Source organism: Netta rufina (assembly GCF_964035555.1).
Source record: "Netta rufina genome assembly, chromosome: 3".
NCBI lineage: Eukaryota > Metazoa > Chordata > Aves > Anseriformes > Anatidae > Netta > Netta rufina.
The window spans coordinates 68960738-68978120 of NC_140125.1; the positions used below are offsets into that span (position 1 = coordinate 68960738).

Consider the following 17383-nt stretch of genomic DNA (forward strand, 5'->3'; position numbering starts at 1 on the left):
CTCTGCACAACATTTTCCCCCATGTCACAATTACTTTGCAGTTACGTAACACATTTGTTTTTTCTCATCTGTACATAATTTTGTGACTTTTTGTGACTTAGGAAAGATTAACTATCAATACACAAGTTTTTATTCTTCTTTACCTACCAAAATTTTTTTTATTAATTATTATTATATAAATATATAAATATTATATATGTATTGGCTTTTTGCAACGCTTCATCAAAATCTTCCAGTACATGGGGAAGTTGCTGGCCTATGTTTGCATTTGTCTCAGCATCCACATTTTCACAACTTCTGCCTTTTGTCACTAAAAAGATTCACTAGAAAAGTTGTGCATAACATTTTGAAATCACATATGTACTTTTACAGAGTTGATAAACCATCACAATACCGCAAAACTGTTGTACATATAACCATTTTCAGTAAAATTTCAAATATATTCCATTAAATGTTTCTAAACCATTGGGCAGATTAGATATCTGAAGGCAGGATACACAAAACATTCATTAACATTTTGATTTCTATTGCAAGTGCCAAAAAACAAATGTGAGAAAATTATTTCTGAGGTACTTGGTAGAATGATGGTATGGGGTCCCCTAGTTGTACAAGCACCATCTCAGACACATGACAACTTCATTATATATATGACACTATTCTTTATCAAAGGGGTAGCAAATATATTTGGTTTGAAACAGTCCAATGTCTGATTAACTGTTGATATAAAGAAAGACACGATAATGCTTATAAATCATGTATTTTTTATGTATAAAAATAATACATAATTTATAAAAGTAATCATAATTTAAGTTCCACTACTTTTGAGTTAAAAACATTAAATATTCAAAATAAAATTATTTACTAATATCTTCTATTATTGACTTTGGAAGTAACACTATATTTTCTCATAAAGACAGGATGATATTGAAAAATGTTACTCATCTAATTAGAACAGTTTTAAATGTGAACTATATCATGAAATATAAATTCAAAGCCAAAAAACTTTCAAATCTGAAAGTCTTGTGTAAATTTTTTGGAAAAGTTTTCAGGCCATACGCACATCATCTGCAAATATGTCAAAACAGGATCTGTCTTGCTTGTCTATTGTTGTTTTTCTAGTTTTCCTCACAGGTTAGCAATGATTTTACCCAACAAAAGTCTGAAGCTGAATAAAACCATTGCCTGAAATGCATTCCTACACACTCGGTGTCCAAATGCTCTAGAAATATCAATCACCCTAGTTTATAATATTTTCTTAATATCCCATTCTAGAGAATACATAGGAAGTGTTGATGGTATTCATTTCAATTTTTTTATTATTATTTTTTTTTTTCTATTTGGACTATGGGAGATGCTAGGACATTGCACTTGTGGGTTTTTAGAATTTCTTTAAATACTTATTACATATATTATATATGATTGTTGCTTGACAAAGAAAGAGGTTCACACAATAGCCATTCAGGAGATCTTAAGCCAAACTTTGTTTCCTAGCCAGGTTGGATGACCTAGTAAGTTTGTATTTGACAGGAAGGAAACATTCTAGGAAAAATCTTACTCATGTCGGTATTTTTCATGTCTTCTCCAAGTTCTAAAACCGAATTTGTTTAAAATCCTGTTCTACCAAAAGCTTACTAATTTTCTTGTAATTTCATGTGAATAAAAAGTCCTAAAATTTTTCATTTCACAGAAATGCTCACAGCTTCTTAAAAGCCATGCACTTTGAAGTCTGCCTACCATTTTTTTTTAGTAATATTGTTTTCATTCCATAATACAGAATGAGTTACTTTTTTGTTACCAACCAGTTTTCATTATACTTCATATACAGTTTGCGTATACTCTAGTCTTCTCAAAAATATGTTGCCATCACTCTAGGTCCTACTAATGTAATTTCGTTCTAGTTACAATTACAAAAAATTACAAATATGGTGCACGTAAAAAGATGTATCCAAGCACATATATGATGTATCTCAAAAATGGGATGGTAAGAATACTAGTTTTGTTATTATTGTTTTGAGATCTTTTGTAATCATTGATTAGAGGTTTTGGTATAACAATCTGGTAGCAAGAAAGAGGTCTCTGAAATAATTAGGTTCTTCAAGAGACATACAGCAAATTTAGCCAAATTATTATTTTACTATGCTAAAGGTGCTATGCAACAGTATCTGTACATATTAAAGCACAGCTGTTTTATATAATACAACAATGCTTTCCTCCAGGACAATGATTTCCAACAAGCAGGGATTCTTCTTTTGAAGATTAATTCAAAATAAATAGAAAAGAAAAATAAATGTTGCAGAAATCTAAGCTTCCATATCTTCTGGTCTCCTACATCCAGAAATTTTGGTAATATAAATCAGATATAAGATATGCTAAAATCAAAGACTGTATATACACATAATGCAACTTAAACCAGAAAACAAAACAAAGAAACAAACAAAAACAAACAAAAAAAATCTGGAAAAAAAATCTGTACAACTTCCTGAAAGTATGCTTAATTGCTTTTTGACCCATTTTGTTTTCTCCAAAGCACATCTGGCTCTCAGTACGTGTGATTAATAGACTGTGGATCAAATCCAATTCACTCACTCTTAATGGTTGCTTCTAATTGCTCTTTTATTTATTTTTTTTAAGATGCGCACTCTTTTTCATCATATTACTTCACAATTTATTTTAACCAGATGTCATTGCAAGCTCCAATGCAAAAATGCTTCTGTCTAGATCTGATCTAGTCTATATACTCCATAAATAAACTAAAGGAACAGTTTAAAAGCCAAAACAAGTTTACCTAAATTATGTTATTTGGGGGACCTGGAAGAGCAAAGTAGATGATAACTGAAACAGTGAGCATGCATTGCTAAACAACTCCATCAAACCATAATCAAATTAAACAGCATTTGGAAAGCTTTCTCAATAAAAAAAAATAAAATAAAATAATAATAATAATAATAAAAAAAAAGAACTGCAGTGTTTCTAAATGAAAAACTGAAGCAAGCATCTAAGTGTACCTTGGAATAAAAGTATGTTTAACACTGTGTTCAACAGAAGGAATTCCATCAATAGGTAAGTGAACAGAATATTTCATGCAACAGGTGAAATTATTAAACTGCACTTACACTAATCATGCCTTTATGGAGACAGAGTCAGATGGAAAACATACTGAAATATGCAAAATGGTCAAATAAAGCATTAAGGAACATGTTTTTTTCTAATTACCTCAGGTTGAAAACTTCAATTTCATAACAAAATCACAGTTTAAAGACAGCCTACATAAGTATTGTTTTACAATATAAATAAATTCATGTGAATCCTCAGGGAGCAAAAGAAGCATGATCACTTAAGAGGAATATTCTGAAGGAAAAATATCAAGTAATCCCAGAAGATAGCATGTAAGTCTATTCTTATGTTAACTAAGTTTTGTTCTGAATTTTGTTTCAGGAAAGGCAACCACCAAATGTGTTCTGTGATCACCTGCATCTTTAAAATAATGGCCAGCCACTTAAAAATAATATATATATACATACATATATATATAATGCATATATATAACATATATATACTGACCCCAGAAAATTCACTATATTTCCTATAAAGAAATCAAAATATACTTTCTAACAGAATTTCAGTCCCTAAACTGTATCAAATCTGAGATGAATATAATTATCATGAGATACAAAGTATAACTGATCATCAACAAACAGTCTTCGCTGTGAGGGAATAACACACACACACATACACAAAAACAACCAAACAACAACAACAAAAAAAAAACACAACAAACATGAGTACTTTCCAACTTTTCAAACATTATTCCTCCTAAAACTAAAACTCCTTGTATTTCCTGACAAATGGATTCCTAACGATACAGTTTCTTTATATGCTGTTTTCTAGTCAGCATAAGATTTCCATGTAATGTTACTTAAATTGCATGTGACCAGAACTGTTTGCCAGTATAGTTTGGTGCAAAAGAAAGAAAAGGTGCCTGAAAAATATGATTATTGTCTAAAATCTCACTGTGAACATATTGCACAAGATAAAACATTGCAGCCAAGAACAAAATTGACAAATCTTGGAAAAAGAATAAAAGAGCTAAGGGTCATTAGTAAATTAAGCTGCCTTTAAAAAAAAAAAAAAAAAAAAAAAAAAAAGCCTGAAACAATCACTGGGGATTGAAAGCAGATGAGAACAGACAAAGCAGAGCCAACCAAGCTCTTCAAGGGAGTACCAAGTAGGGACTGGGGCAGAGAACACCTACGCTGACTTCAATTTTACCTCGTAATTACTTCTCACTGAGGTCTTTCCAAGTGATCAGATATTGCCAGTCTTTGTACCTGTTAAATCACTGAAGAAAACATGAAGAAAAGGGAACTTTTTGGTCTCAATAAATCTTACATATTTCTAATATACATGTATACCTCAGCTTCATTACAGACTATGAAAGCAAATATTGGTAAAAATCAAAAGTAGGTAGCTGGCTGTGTTGCTGCGGAAAGAGTCCTGCTTCCCAAACTTGTGAATAAGAAAACAATCATATTGGATTATTATTAATTTTCTTCTTCCTAAACAGACTTGAAGTTTTCTTTAGAATGTTTCTTTACTATACTATTAGCTTATCTACTCAATACCTATATATAATTCATATAACAATGATTTCCAGTTGAAATCATATTACTTTGTGAAGTTATCAATTAACAACTACTGTGAAAATTCTCAACCTTTTTCGTTTTGACCTGGATTACATGTTAAACCATTCTAGCAGCTAACTGAAGGAGATTTTCACAATTAAAGGATAAAAGAATATGAGGCTTTTCTCTTTGTCAATGCACCAGAATAAGGTTATAACTTCAAGAGAGACAAAAAGATCAGAAATTAACATATGAGAGACACCTAAGAATGAACAGAAAAAAGGTTAAATATAATATACTTTAATACCTTCACTTATATCAAAGTAAGTAATTTTATCCTAAGATCACCATTTATGCCAAAAAACACATTAAGAAATATAGAAACCTCTGTATCTGCAGAATCACAAAATAACTTGCCATAGCTACTCATTATAATGAGCCTGACATCCAGGAACATCCGCTGGCTTAACACTGTTCCCATATCCCAAAAGAAGAAGTTTCAGTGTATTTAATCAAATTTACATTTTGTGTGATTTAATCAAATACATTGAAACAAATCTCAGTATATAAACCAAGTGAACAATTAAAAACATTATTTTAAACAATGTGACTTGGAATTTCAGTTTCTGTATTTACAAGCATAAATAAATAATACATTTTCAAAATGTCTTAAAATACCTTAAAATTTGTATTGACTGAATGCAAATACTGCACTACATTGGGGAGGGCTGTGGAAGATTTAATTTAAGGAAAGCAGCTTAATCAGAACATAAATGTGACAACAGTTTCAAATGATCTTACTAAGCACATTTAGTATTTAATAGAAAATTTTGTCAACAATGAAAGGGGATGCTACAGGCAACACATTATCCTACAGTTTATCAGAGCATTGCCATGGAAGATTAATAAGAAAAGGAATTAATTCTTACACTTACAGTGATGAAATCCATTACCGATCTTAACCTGAAAAGCTCCACAATTGCTAAAAAGTTGCATACAAAAGAATGAAACATCTTTTCATAGTTCCCTGAACAAAAACATCAGCACCTCTGTCAGACATGTTTACAACCTCAAAGATCATTCTAGAAGAAGATCTGCTATCCCATTTGGCTTCCAGGACTCTATTACAAACACGGCATAGCTTTTGGAAATAGAACAAATATTCACGAGACAGCTTTCCAGCTATAAACAAGATAAAACTAATCATTGTTGCATATCAAATTGATGCTCATGATGAATAATACAGAATATATGATCAAGTCAATAGATATTGGGGAAAAAATGTCCATTTTATTTCTCACAGAGTAACAACAGACTTGTGTTACCTCAGTGTTGTAACTGTCAGAGCTTGAGAGACAAGCCAACAAACCTGAAACCCTTGGATTAGAGAACTAAAAATTAGAATGACTTTCAGAGAGACTGAGCATCCATATTTGATAACAGAACCTAAATATCCAAAACCTAAATATCCATCTAAATCCCACTTAACACAGCTCAGGATTCATTAGCAGAGTAGGAACACTCTATATAGAACACATTTTTCTTCAATCTGTCAATTGTTAGGACCATATCATTTCATGAACTTTATCTCTGACCTTTAAGCAGAACTACTGAATAAAATATTCTGTGAAAGAAATATAAAGAGCTTCATATCACTCTCTGAGAGATAATTAGCAAATATTTTCCAAAAGTAAAAAAAATAGTAATTATAAAACAAATAGAGAACTTCAGTATATGTTTGACATTTAATATAGCCTAATGTATTTGAATACAGCTCCTCATTTTATTTTTACAGGTTTTTTATGACATATCAAATATTAGATATGTTATTAATAAAACAAAAATAAAATGAGGATTTGCTCTGAAATAATTAAATGTCAAACAAATGATTACATATCAAATATTTGATGAATGTTCTCTTAAAAAATTCATTTCTAATCACTTAAAAACATTTGACTGATAATTAAGAGGATTAGTAGAATTGCTTTCATATTTTAAAGGCCAGCAAAGCATACAATGTTTTTAACTGTTCTATTTTTCAGTTCTTCCTGTGTGTTCAAGTAGTCTCCACTTACGCTTAGTGTCTAGTCTAGAACATGCATGATTTGGGCATTATTTATTCTTTTAAGTCATACACTGGATTTCAGTATGTTTCTAAACATCATCTACTAGAGTGCACACTGTATACAGAGTACAAAATAAGGTTTATATTACATTATCAAGATTATTCTCTGCCACATATTGCTAAACTTCATGTTGAATGAAACAGCAAGACTGAATGGCCTTCAGTCTAATAATTTTGGGATCTGTGCCAATAAACATCACTTTATACAAGATAGCTCTTGTCAGACAAACATGATATTGTCATCATGAGGCTTAAATTATTCACTGCATCACACAGAAGTGATATAATGCATTTAGACTTCTGTCAGAAATTTCATTTATATGGTATGGCACTAGGAATTTAGTACAATATGAAATGAATTTCACTTATTAAGGAGATTAAGATTAGGCAATGATGATCAAAGAATTAATTGCATCTATAAACTCTGACTTGATGAATGTCTAATGAGTTTCTTCAGAGATTTGATATGACCCATGAATATTTCATATTTGTACTCTTGATCAAAAATTTTAAATATGATCATGCTGATTAAAAGTACTGTTTGGAAATAAGAAGCACTGTGAAGGAATGGTAAATGTTTACAAGGACAGGTCAGTTCTAGTGTTATTTGGCTCACCTAAAGGTTGAGCTTTAAGATACCTGGGAACCAAAAACCTATGTTATGTTTTGAGAATGAATTTTAAAAAGATCCCTGAAAAGCTAGGCTCTTAAATGACATGTGTTCTATCACTCCACGCCTCAATTTATTGTGTAAGATGTATTTGATTTATTGTATAATGCTTAAGAACAGCTATGCCAGGTCAGATCAGAAGTTTGTGTAGTGCAGTTTTCACCCAACAGCAGCCAACAGCAAATACTTAAGGAAGAGCATATATCCATGGTCTTCACAGTACTTTCGCCTGGACATCAGAAATTTGCCACTAAGAGACTTAATGCATAGCCTGACCTACTCCTAACAACAATTTGCTATCATTTAAATAAGTAAGAACCTTTAAATGAAAATTCTGAAATAACGATGAGAACCAGAATGAGATCCTAAGTTCAGAGCAGTAGGTAGAACAATTCAGACATGAAGAGTGATGCATGTCAAGACTACATGAACATTAGAAACAGTTGCTGAAGCTCAAACACAAATTTCAGTTCTATGTGAACACAAATTGTTCAATACTCTACATAGAATAATAGAATATCCCAAGTTGGAAGGGACCCACAAGGATCATCGAGTCCAACTCCTGATACCACGCAGGGCTACCCAAAAATTCAGACCATATGACTAAAAGCATGGTCCAAATTCTTCTTAAACTCTGACAGGCTTGGTGTCATGACAGGCTCCCCTGGGGAGCCTGTTCCAGTGCGCGACCACCCTTTCAGTGAAAAACATTTTCCTGATATCCAATGTGAACCCCCCCGTCGCAGCTAGAAAATATTCCCTCGGGTCCTATCACTGGTCACTAAGTATGCATAGGATTGCAGAATCATCTAGGTTGTAAAAGCCCTTCAAGATCACTTAGTCCAGCCATCAACCTGACCTACTAAGTCTTATCACTAAATAATGCCCCTTAGTGTCACGTCCACATGTCTCTTAAATATCCCTAGGGACAGGGACTCCACCACTTCCCTGGGCAGCCCATTCCAATGCTTGATCATTCTCTCTGTGAACAAATTCCTCCTAATGTCCAATCTAAACCTCCTGCAGACCTACCTGAGACCTTTTCCTTGTGTCCAATCATTTGTCACCTGAAAAAAGAGACTGATGCCCTCCTCACTGCAATCTCCCAATAGCTGATATTTCTTGATCATAAAAACTAAGAATCCATAGCTGCTGGCTATATTATAGTATGTGAAACACTACTGTAATCATGCAGAAAGTAGTCAGAAGGATCAAAGATTCCCATGAATTACAAAAGAATTCACTTGTTTTTAATTACAATTAAGGCCATTTTCGTTCAACTCCCAAACCATAAAACTTCTGTAAGTATCTTCTGAAGTTAAGTCAGCTTTGCTTTAGCAAGGATCAACATTTTGAACTACAGTCCTCAAACAATTCCAAATTTGATTTAGAACTAATGCTTGACTTCATAACAAATGTATGTGTACTGGAATGGAGATCTAGGGGGAGGAGAAGAGAGAACAGAGAAATTTACTATCTCAATTCCCCTAGATTTCAGCGTGATGGATAAATACCCTTAAAAAAAAGTTAGATCAGATATGCAGACAATCAGCCTATAAGGCCACCTTAATTAACAGTCTTAATTTATACTATAAATGCTACCTTAAATCATTGTCTGGGCACAGGTAGCAAAAACTTGTATTCTAAATAGGCTTAGAATTTCACTTTACTGTGTGCTCTTTCTCTGATTCCCAACAAGATAAGAACATGTTTTCTAATTCATTTAATCCCATGGTTGAAAAGAGTAACTGAATACACAGTAGGTTTCACTAAAATACAGAGCGGATTGGGCAAATACTTCTATACATCACATAGCATGCACTGCTGACTTAGGAGTATGCAATCCTAAGTTCATCAGTAGTAGTTTTGAGTTCCTAACTCAATACTGGTATTTTCGGTGGCCTAAACTATTTTTCCACATGCTAGCACTGAAAAATTAAAATTAGGATTTTCAGATTTTGTTCTAAGAAATATAATGAGAAAAAGTTCAGCACTAATTTTCAGTGTTGCTGTAGAAATATGCGATTTTCCAGGTTCAGGTTTAATGTTATTTTAAAAATGCAGCAGTTACTAACATCCACTAGAAAAAGAGGGGCTTTTTAATATGCTATTTTATGAAATATAAGGACATCAATTTATAATTTAGTATAGTTCCATAAATATTTATTACACCTTTCAGAACCATCTTGACAAATAACATACTTGATTATGATTATGACTTCTTCTCTAATTTATAATTTTCTCTACATTCACAAAATTTGAGTTTACCAACTGTAATGTCCCTGCTCCATTCAGAATTAATACATCTGAGTGAATCCCTTTCCATTCTTTCCAGAGGTATAAAATAAGGTAGTGTAATTGTTGCATCCAAGAAAGACACAGAATGTAACTCCCTTCTCCCCCCACTCAATTCCTAATTCACTAGGGCCAAAAATACTTAGAGTTTCTCAACATATTTACCAGTGAGAGAAAACATTTTATCCATACATTAAACTTTCTATAATGAAAAGGTATTTACTCTGTGTTCTGCGATTTAGCTGAGGAGAGAGGAAGAACATTATTTTTCAAGCAACATTAACAAGACACTCGTAACACCAATCATTACCTCAAATTATATATCCTCAAATGTAAAAGTCACATATAACAATCAATTAAGAATTCTTTTTGGAAACTTTCTCTCAGCAGAAATACAGGCATATTGCTTAAGTAGATGAAAAGTTACTATATTAGAAAAAAATCTGAAAGGTCAACTAACACAATTCACACAAGGACAGAACAGTTAGAATGCATAAAAATGTACACAGTCATCTGGCAAGTACTTGGCTACTGCTCAAAATACAAATAATTTATGATCCATATACATATTTCTTACACAAAACCTGATTAAGGGGGCTAATCCTTTGTGAGATTCAAATGGCTTTCTCACTTTTGACTCTCAGAACAATTACTTTTTGATTGCTTGCCAGTAGGTGATTTATGAGGAAAGTCTGATGGTTTTAGAAAGGTTGTAAATTTACTGGTGACGTCAGATTAATACTTTAAGACAGGTTTCTGTTGTAAAGAGTGGACAGCAGGAAATGCTTAGGGAAAGAGTGCAAAATGAAGGACGTGTGCTCTCCCAGAAAGTGGAAATTATTGACTTAGGGACTTTCTGAGCTGGAGATTGCATAAAAACTATTGTAATCAATGATCACCAAATCATTCTCCTCTAATTTGTCCAATTCTTTCTGATAAATAATACCACTCTCCAATGCTGTGATGGACTTAAATCAAACAATGTCAGTGAACTCTCAACTAGGAATGTTACTGATTTAACAATTAATATCAATTACAAAACTCCATCTACCTCACATGTCAGGCATTCAGTTAGATTCAGTGCAGTGCTGCAGGGTTTCAAGCACATCCCAAGTAGCTCTGAGTTTTGGAAAGCTGTTTGGGGTCTATCTACACCATTTAGTTCTACATGTATAACTCTTCCAAAGAGAAGGAAAAGATATAGAGAAATTGCATCAGGGGACTCTTGGATTGAAAAGATTTCATATCTTCTTCTCAGATGCAAAGTCCAGAAGATAAAGCATGCTCTGTTAAACTTTATCCATATTTATCTCTTGGTACAAGTTGCATGAAACACAACCTATTATTGGTATGTTTAAAAAACTGTAAGTAACAGCACTGGTTTCTTTTCCTTTATCTCTGCCATTACTCTTTCCTTTCTACCTCTATTAATTTAGCAAGTGTGGACTTCTTTTCACAGCACAATATGTTTTCCCAGAAGCTCAAAAATGCTTTACCTATTCCCATATTAGACAGTATCATAAAGGCAAAGTCTAGATTTGTAAAGATTACCAACATAAATTATCCACTTACCTGTTTTTCAGCTTGTCCGTAATCTGATCCCTGGGGTGACAAAAAGTGACAAATATGACCATTGTTTTTTGCTTTTTCTCGAAGACCCATAGCAGTTCGTACCGTGGCATTTCTGGCATGAACAAACACCATCACCTTAAGATAGAAAGAAACAAGGCTGATGAGAAATAATTGAAGTCTGATATAATGAAAACAATTTAATAACAAAATATTCCCTATAAGAACAAATTAAATGAGCAAATGCATGGCATACTGATGAAAGCAAATGTCTTTTTAGAGAAATTAACAGGTGATCCTGGGGGGTGATCCTGAAAATATTACATATATTATATTTAATGTTTTCAGAGAGCTTTTGAGAAGGTTCTCATTTTTAATTCTTTAGTCTTTAGAAGATTGTAAAAATTGTTGGAAATACTTTTTCAAAAACTAGAGACATTACCACTGAGACAAAAAAAAATGTGTCATTTGACATATCTTAAATGATATAGTGATGATAGTGAAGTGATAAGTTGGTTGATGGTATGATTTGACTGTGCAATACATGTGAAACAAAAAAACAAACAAACAAAAAAACCCAAAAAACTGACTATAAAGAGATGAATGAAATTAAGTACCAACAAATGCAATACACATATGGGAATAAAAATGTAGAACTAGCAGACATTATTATGGGCTTTAAACCACGTACTATCACTCATAAAGATGCCTTAGAAACACTGTGGACATTTCCCTCAAAGTATCAGCTAAGGATAAAGTAAAGATTATCAAAATCTTTGAAATTGATAGAAGGAGAATTAACAACAAAACAGAAAGCATCTTTGAAATGATTTGTACCTATGTCAAAGAATCACAGAATTGTAGGGTTTGGAAGAGACCTCAAGAGATAATTGGGTCCAACCCCCCTGTCAAAGCAGTATGTAGGCTTTGAAAACAACTGGGTATCATTCAGTATCATAACCCCCCAGACATTTATTACAGTTATTATTGCCATCACATATAGTCTAAACCAAGAGTTTACAGTGAGATGTTAATAGCTGTACCTTTAGAAATATATATGAAGCCATTTAAACTGGTATAAAATTAAGATTCACTCAAAGGCACATTTAAGATAAACCATAGCTTCCCCTGATGGGAAGAAGGTTTTTTCTCTTCGTGAAACAAGGAATCAAACATTCATTGTCCAGTCAAGCATAGAAAACATTTGAGCTAACAAATCAACATTTAGACATACAAGTGAAATAATGTCTGAATAAATAATAAGAATGGCCAGAAAATTCATTAAGCAGGGACAGGATACATTAAGGCAAGAAAATATGAAATAAACTGTAGGAAGAAGGTTTAAGTCATTCCAAACGAACCAGAAGACTTCTAAAGGGAGACTGGCTGTAAGACCAACACACACTGCCCAAGAAGTATGCGTGTCTAATCTGCTGCATAATGACTGAATTCCTGTGAACAATCATGAATAATCATCAAAAAGATATGACCGAGTGTTTTAACCGAAATAAACAAAGAGTGTTTTTTCTTCTACTTGTTCACTTATGCCTTATAGGAATGTAATTAATCTGTGCTAATCGATGATGGAGAATATCCATCATTAATGACTAAAGGCCACTTAATTACAGTGCAATAACAGCTCGGAATGTCTGTTAGCCAAATACTACTGGGAAAGGTACACTAAGGAAAATGCTCAATATTTTCCCCCGAGAATTTTGTGTTGCCTACTGTTTGCATAAATTGACAACACATGCTTGGTCAGACAGCTCTTAGGTTTGCTGAAGTATGACAATATTAAAACTCACATCCTTAAAACTCACATATGGAAAAGTTTGAACGATGGGCTCATAAGTAAGTAACAAATGTTTTGCAACTTCATCTATGTTTAATCAATGTAACAATGGAGATACAGTTCTATTTTAAGGTACTTTCAGTTGCATTTCAAGAAAGGTATATCAAATTCCAGAGAACTGTGCTTTTAATTTTGGTATTTTGGCAGCACCATCCTTGTGTCAGCCTGTGGTATGTTACTAAATTATTTTTAAATGAAACACTATTAGCAAATCAGTGAGCTATATTTAAGGCATAATTAAGCAAGTTATTAACCTTGCTCTTAACTTAGAAAGTAGTAATTTAATTAGAAATGTAGAACTTGCATACATTTTTATATCGAAGTGCCCATAAATAGATGTAAATTTCTATAAACTATAAATCTATGATTAGAAAAATAAGCAGAATGAATGCAGGTGACAATATAGAGAACAGAAAAAAAAAAAAGAGAAATAATGCTGCATAACTATTTGGCTTCCTGGGAGCAATTACTCAATACCTTTTTTAGAGCTTATTTGATATAACTTTCCATTACCATTTTAGCAACATTGTGACTTATATAATTACTGCCTTTCATCTAAGTAAAAATATTCTCAGATACACGTCATGGTTAGCAACACAATTTTCTCTAACTTAAAAGGAACGCATTGGTAAAAATTTTTTTTTGAATTTCTTCAAAAAGAGGCTACAACATAACAGAGTATAGTGCATGTCCCTTAATGTCTTCATTAATTAAGGATTAGTTTTCTATTTATCTTTTTGTAAATTCTTTTTGTAGAAAGCCTAAAAAATACACAAATATTCAGAATAGCAAACCCCTTTTATTACTGGATACATCATGCCATCGTCTTCAGTGAATTCTCACTTAAACTGTCAACAGGTTTCACTGGAAAAAAAAATAAAATTTTTTCATGCCAAAAATCAAATTGATTTGGTATCTTACTAATATGCTTCTTTTTAAAATGAAGTCATATTAGCATTTGATTCTTTGCTGAAAAGACAAAAGAAAATTCATTTTGTAAAACAGCTAAATTCTGACAGTCAAGAAACAGTAAATACAGTATCAGGTATTGAGGTGAAAGAGAACTGGTCTTTTTTATGCAGGTAATTCTGAAACTTCTGAATTAGGAAGCGTACATTTGACATACTGATTCTTTAAAAGCAAAAAATCAAAGAAAAACGTGACAACAACTCACATATGAACTAAGAGGTTTTACGATTTAACCACAAAATAGATTTGTCAATTAGTTTTACAAAGCATTTTAATCTTTTAGATTCTATTTTATTTCAGTTTTGCATTAATTTTGAAAACACCACCTCTATCTTAAATCTAAAATAGCAATTTTGTGAATGGTGTTTATATAGCATTAATATTAGTTACATTCAAACTTATTAAAGCATTTCTGCATGTGTTGACATAATACTTATAAATATCGTATTGGTTCTCCTGTCCATTTTAAAATTCATAATCAAAGACCAAATGAATTGTGGTCTGACTGATTTTCTAGGGTGGGTGGGAGTTATGTGTCTAGAACGACAAAGCTCAAAGAAAAGCTGCAAGTAGGCATGATTTTGAAGTTTGAAAGGAACTAATAAAACCAGTCAAAAATAGCAAGCAGATCTGAACACAAGTGTGCATTTACATCCAACAAACATCTTAACTGACCAGGGTATAATTCCTTTATGGCTTGTTTAAACAAGATACAGAGAAATAGGGGGATGTAAAAACAAATTAAACAAGCTACCATACAGAAAGCATTTTAGATGTAATACTTTGGTGTCTAGAACTATTTTCTAAAATGAGCAAAAAAAGAGTACTGGAAAACGAAATGAGGTAAAACCGTAAGTCACTACAGTTACACAAAGTAGAGCACGGAATACTAGTCCCAGAGAATTAGAAAAGAGGCCCTTAGTTCTGATCATAATCAAGCAGAGCCTTTAGGAACTGTCATTACAACGTCCTCATCCTGTTTAGACAATAATAAAGAACAGCAAAAAACAATATGGAAATATTATTCCAAAGACTGAGAAGAAGTATTATTTTTTTTTTTTGTTACTTTTTAGGCTTCTCCCCTGCCCTTACTTCTATCTCATCTTAAGATCTGATGTGATCCAGTTCCTTTCTCAAGATGAAATGGTGCTAACAGCACTCTGGTGGACAAGGTAGTAATATTCATGTCTAATTTTCTATTAGCCAGAAACATTAGAAAGTCAACTTACTCTGAACTTCCAGAGGAAAATAAAATTTAATAGTTGACACTTTGCTATAGAGTATTATGCAAACAGACAAACGTAGATATACTTCATATCTGAATCTTGGCTGCTGAACATTTCTAAAATTACTACATAGCATTACTTTAGCAAAACCTTTCAGTTAACAAACTTTAAAGCACATAATTCAAATAATAATTGGTTTGTTTCAGAAGAATCTCAATCCCTTTTGTGTGTGTCTAGTGCCTTGATTTCCTTTGAAATAGCAGAGGATTAATCTAAAAAAGTGACAAAAGATATAATGTAGCACAATGGAAGATTTATCAATGTAAAAGTCATACAGAATTTGGTACAAGTAGTGATCTAGTTGAGATGCCAGACAAGATACATATGCACTCAGGAAATGCAGATGTTAAAAGCACAGCTATGAGGGCTACTACCAAAGACCAAAATCCATTAGTAAGTAAGAACATATCAAGTTAAATTGAAATATCCTCAAAACAATTGAGTTATTGGCAGAAATAAAGTTATACAGTCCAGGGTAAAACTAAACAGAAAAAAAATAATCAAACAAAAAACTGCAATGCTGATAATTACAGCTCACAAGGCTATTACTGTTGTAATCGGATCACTGTTACAATATTCAAAATCCAAGAAAACAACTTGTGAAAATGCTTATAAGTAGCATTTCTTTTGTGCTACTGTTGAATGTTAATGGTGCTGGAAAAGGAGTTGGAGCCTTTTCCCTAAAGAAAAAAAAAAAAACAACTAAGAAATTCCTTTCTTATCACTGCCCAGCACGTTACGCTAAGAAACAAACCCTGGAACTTTAGGAACTTCGATACTAGGAGGCATTCAGTTTAGCTCCTTCAAGGACTGGGATAACGTTTCACGTTTTTTCTCCAAGGTCCTATAAGAACTTCATCTTTTATTTCATCTGTTATATTCTACCCATTCAATAGAAGAATAATATTAAAAATTTCTTGCTGATATCCAATACTACAAATAAAAACAAAACATAGCCATAAAGAACATCAACAAACTTTTTTATTCCATTTACCCGGAGAACTGAGAGGTTAGTATTTAAACAGCATATGTTTCTGCCTTCAGTTAGCAGACGCTTGGTACAGACTTCAAAAAACTTGTGTTATACTTTCTTAAGCTCCTGCCTAGATGTATTTAAATGGAAACTTGCCTCCAAGTGCAATTCCATGCTGGGATTTCCACAGGAACTGAAAAGCAAGTGGCATGTTTCTCTGTCAGGGGACTGGAAGACCTTTCGAGTGCATGATGAGGAATATTAGTAGACAGTAGTCATACAGGAAAGAAACCCTGGAGTACTCAACTCTGACTTGAATGAGGTGGCTGGGCTACAATTTAGGCTCTATATTGCACCTAACTGTGATACTTACACAACAAGATGGTTCTAAATTGGGAAGCCAGTCTTAAACAACACAGTCTGCAGTTAACCTCCTTTTGTTGAAACATTATCTGCCACATTTTCTATGTGGAACAGACAATGCTCAATTAATTTTTATTTATTTATTTATTTTTGAACGTTGTTTTTTCTAGCATACTGATCAAACCCTGCTCTGAAGGCAGAATTAACAATTCTGTAATGGGATTTGCTGTAAAGTTAATCATTACAAGAAGTCAGGATTACAGAACATCAAGAAAAAGGCACAAAATATTCTTTCCTCATACGCACATTTTGCAAGTGAAACCAAGGTTCATTGTATTCACTAATTGATCGTGAGTCTTAAGATGTGAGATCATACTGCTTAATATGATAAAGTAGAGCTCCTATTAATTCTGTTGAAGGCATGAGTACCCAATACTCTTAATCATCAGATCAATACTTCCTATGTCATAATTCTCAAAATTTAGAAGCCCTGATTAATACATGCTTCTGAAGATTTTTATTTCAGCAGCTTCAGCTTGTGTAACATCAAACATATACTGTTAGAAGCAGGGACAGAATCTAAATTTTGAGTGAAGCGTTTCTTTGTCCTATATAATAGACCAACTCCTTTTTTCCTATTACTTTTTATGGTATCCATC

The 17383-nt window shown here is 32.7% G+C and overlaps 1 protein-coding gene across 4 annotated transcripts in view; it reads right to left on the reverse strand.

The window, feature by feature from the left end:
• Window positions 1-17383, reverse strand: part of ASCC3 (activating signal cointegrator 1 complex subunit 3) — a 279639-nt gene that overhangs the window by 120292 nt on the left and 141964 nt on the right. For 3 of the 4 annotated variants that reach the window (XM_084285192.1, XM_084285193.1, XM_084285194.1), the window contains exon 14: window positions 11285-11419. In XM_084285192.1, coding sequence (XP_084141318.1) covers window positions 11285-11419 — 135 coding nt within the window. Of the gene's footprint in view, window positions 1-10924; window positions 11052-11284; window positions 11420-17383 lie in introns of those variants that run through there. The other variant, XM_084285195.1, reaches the window with a different exon arrangement.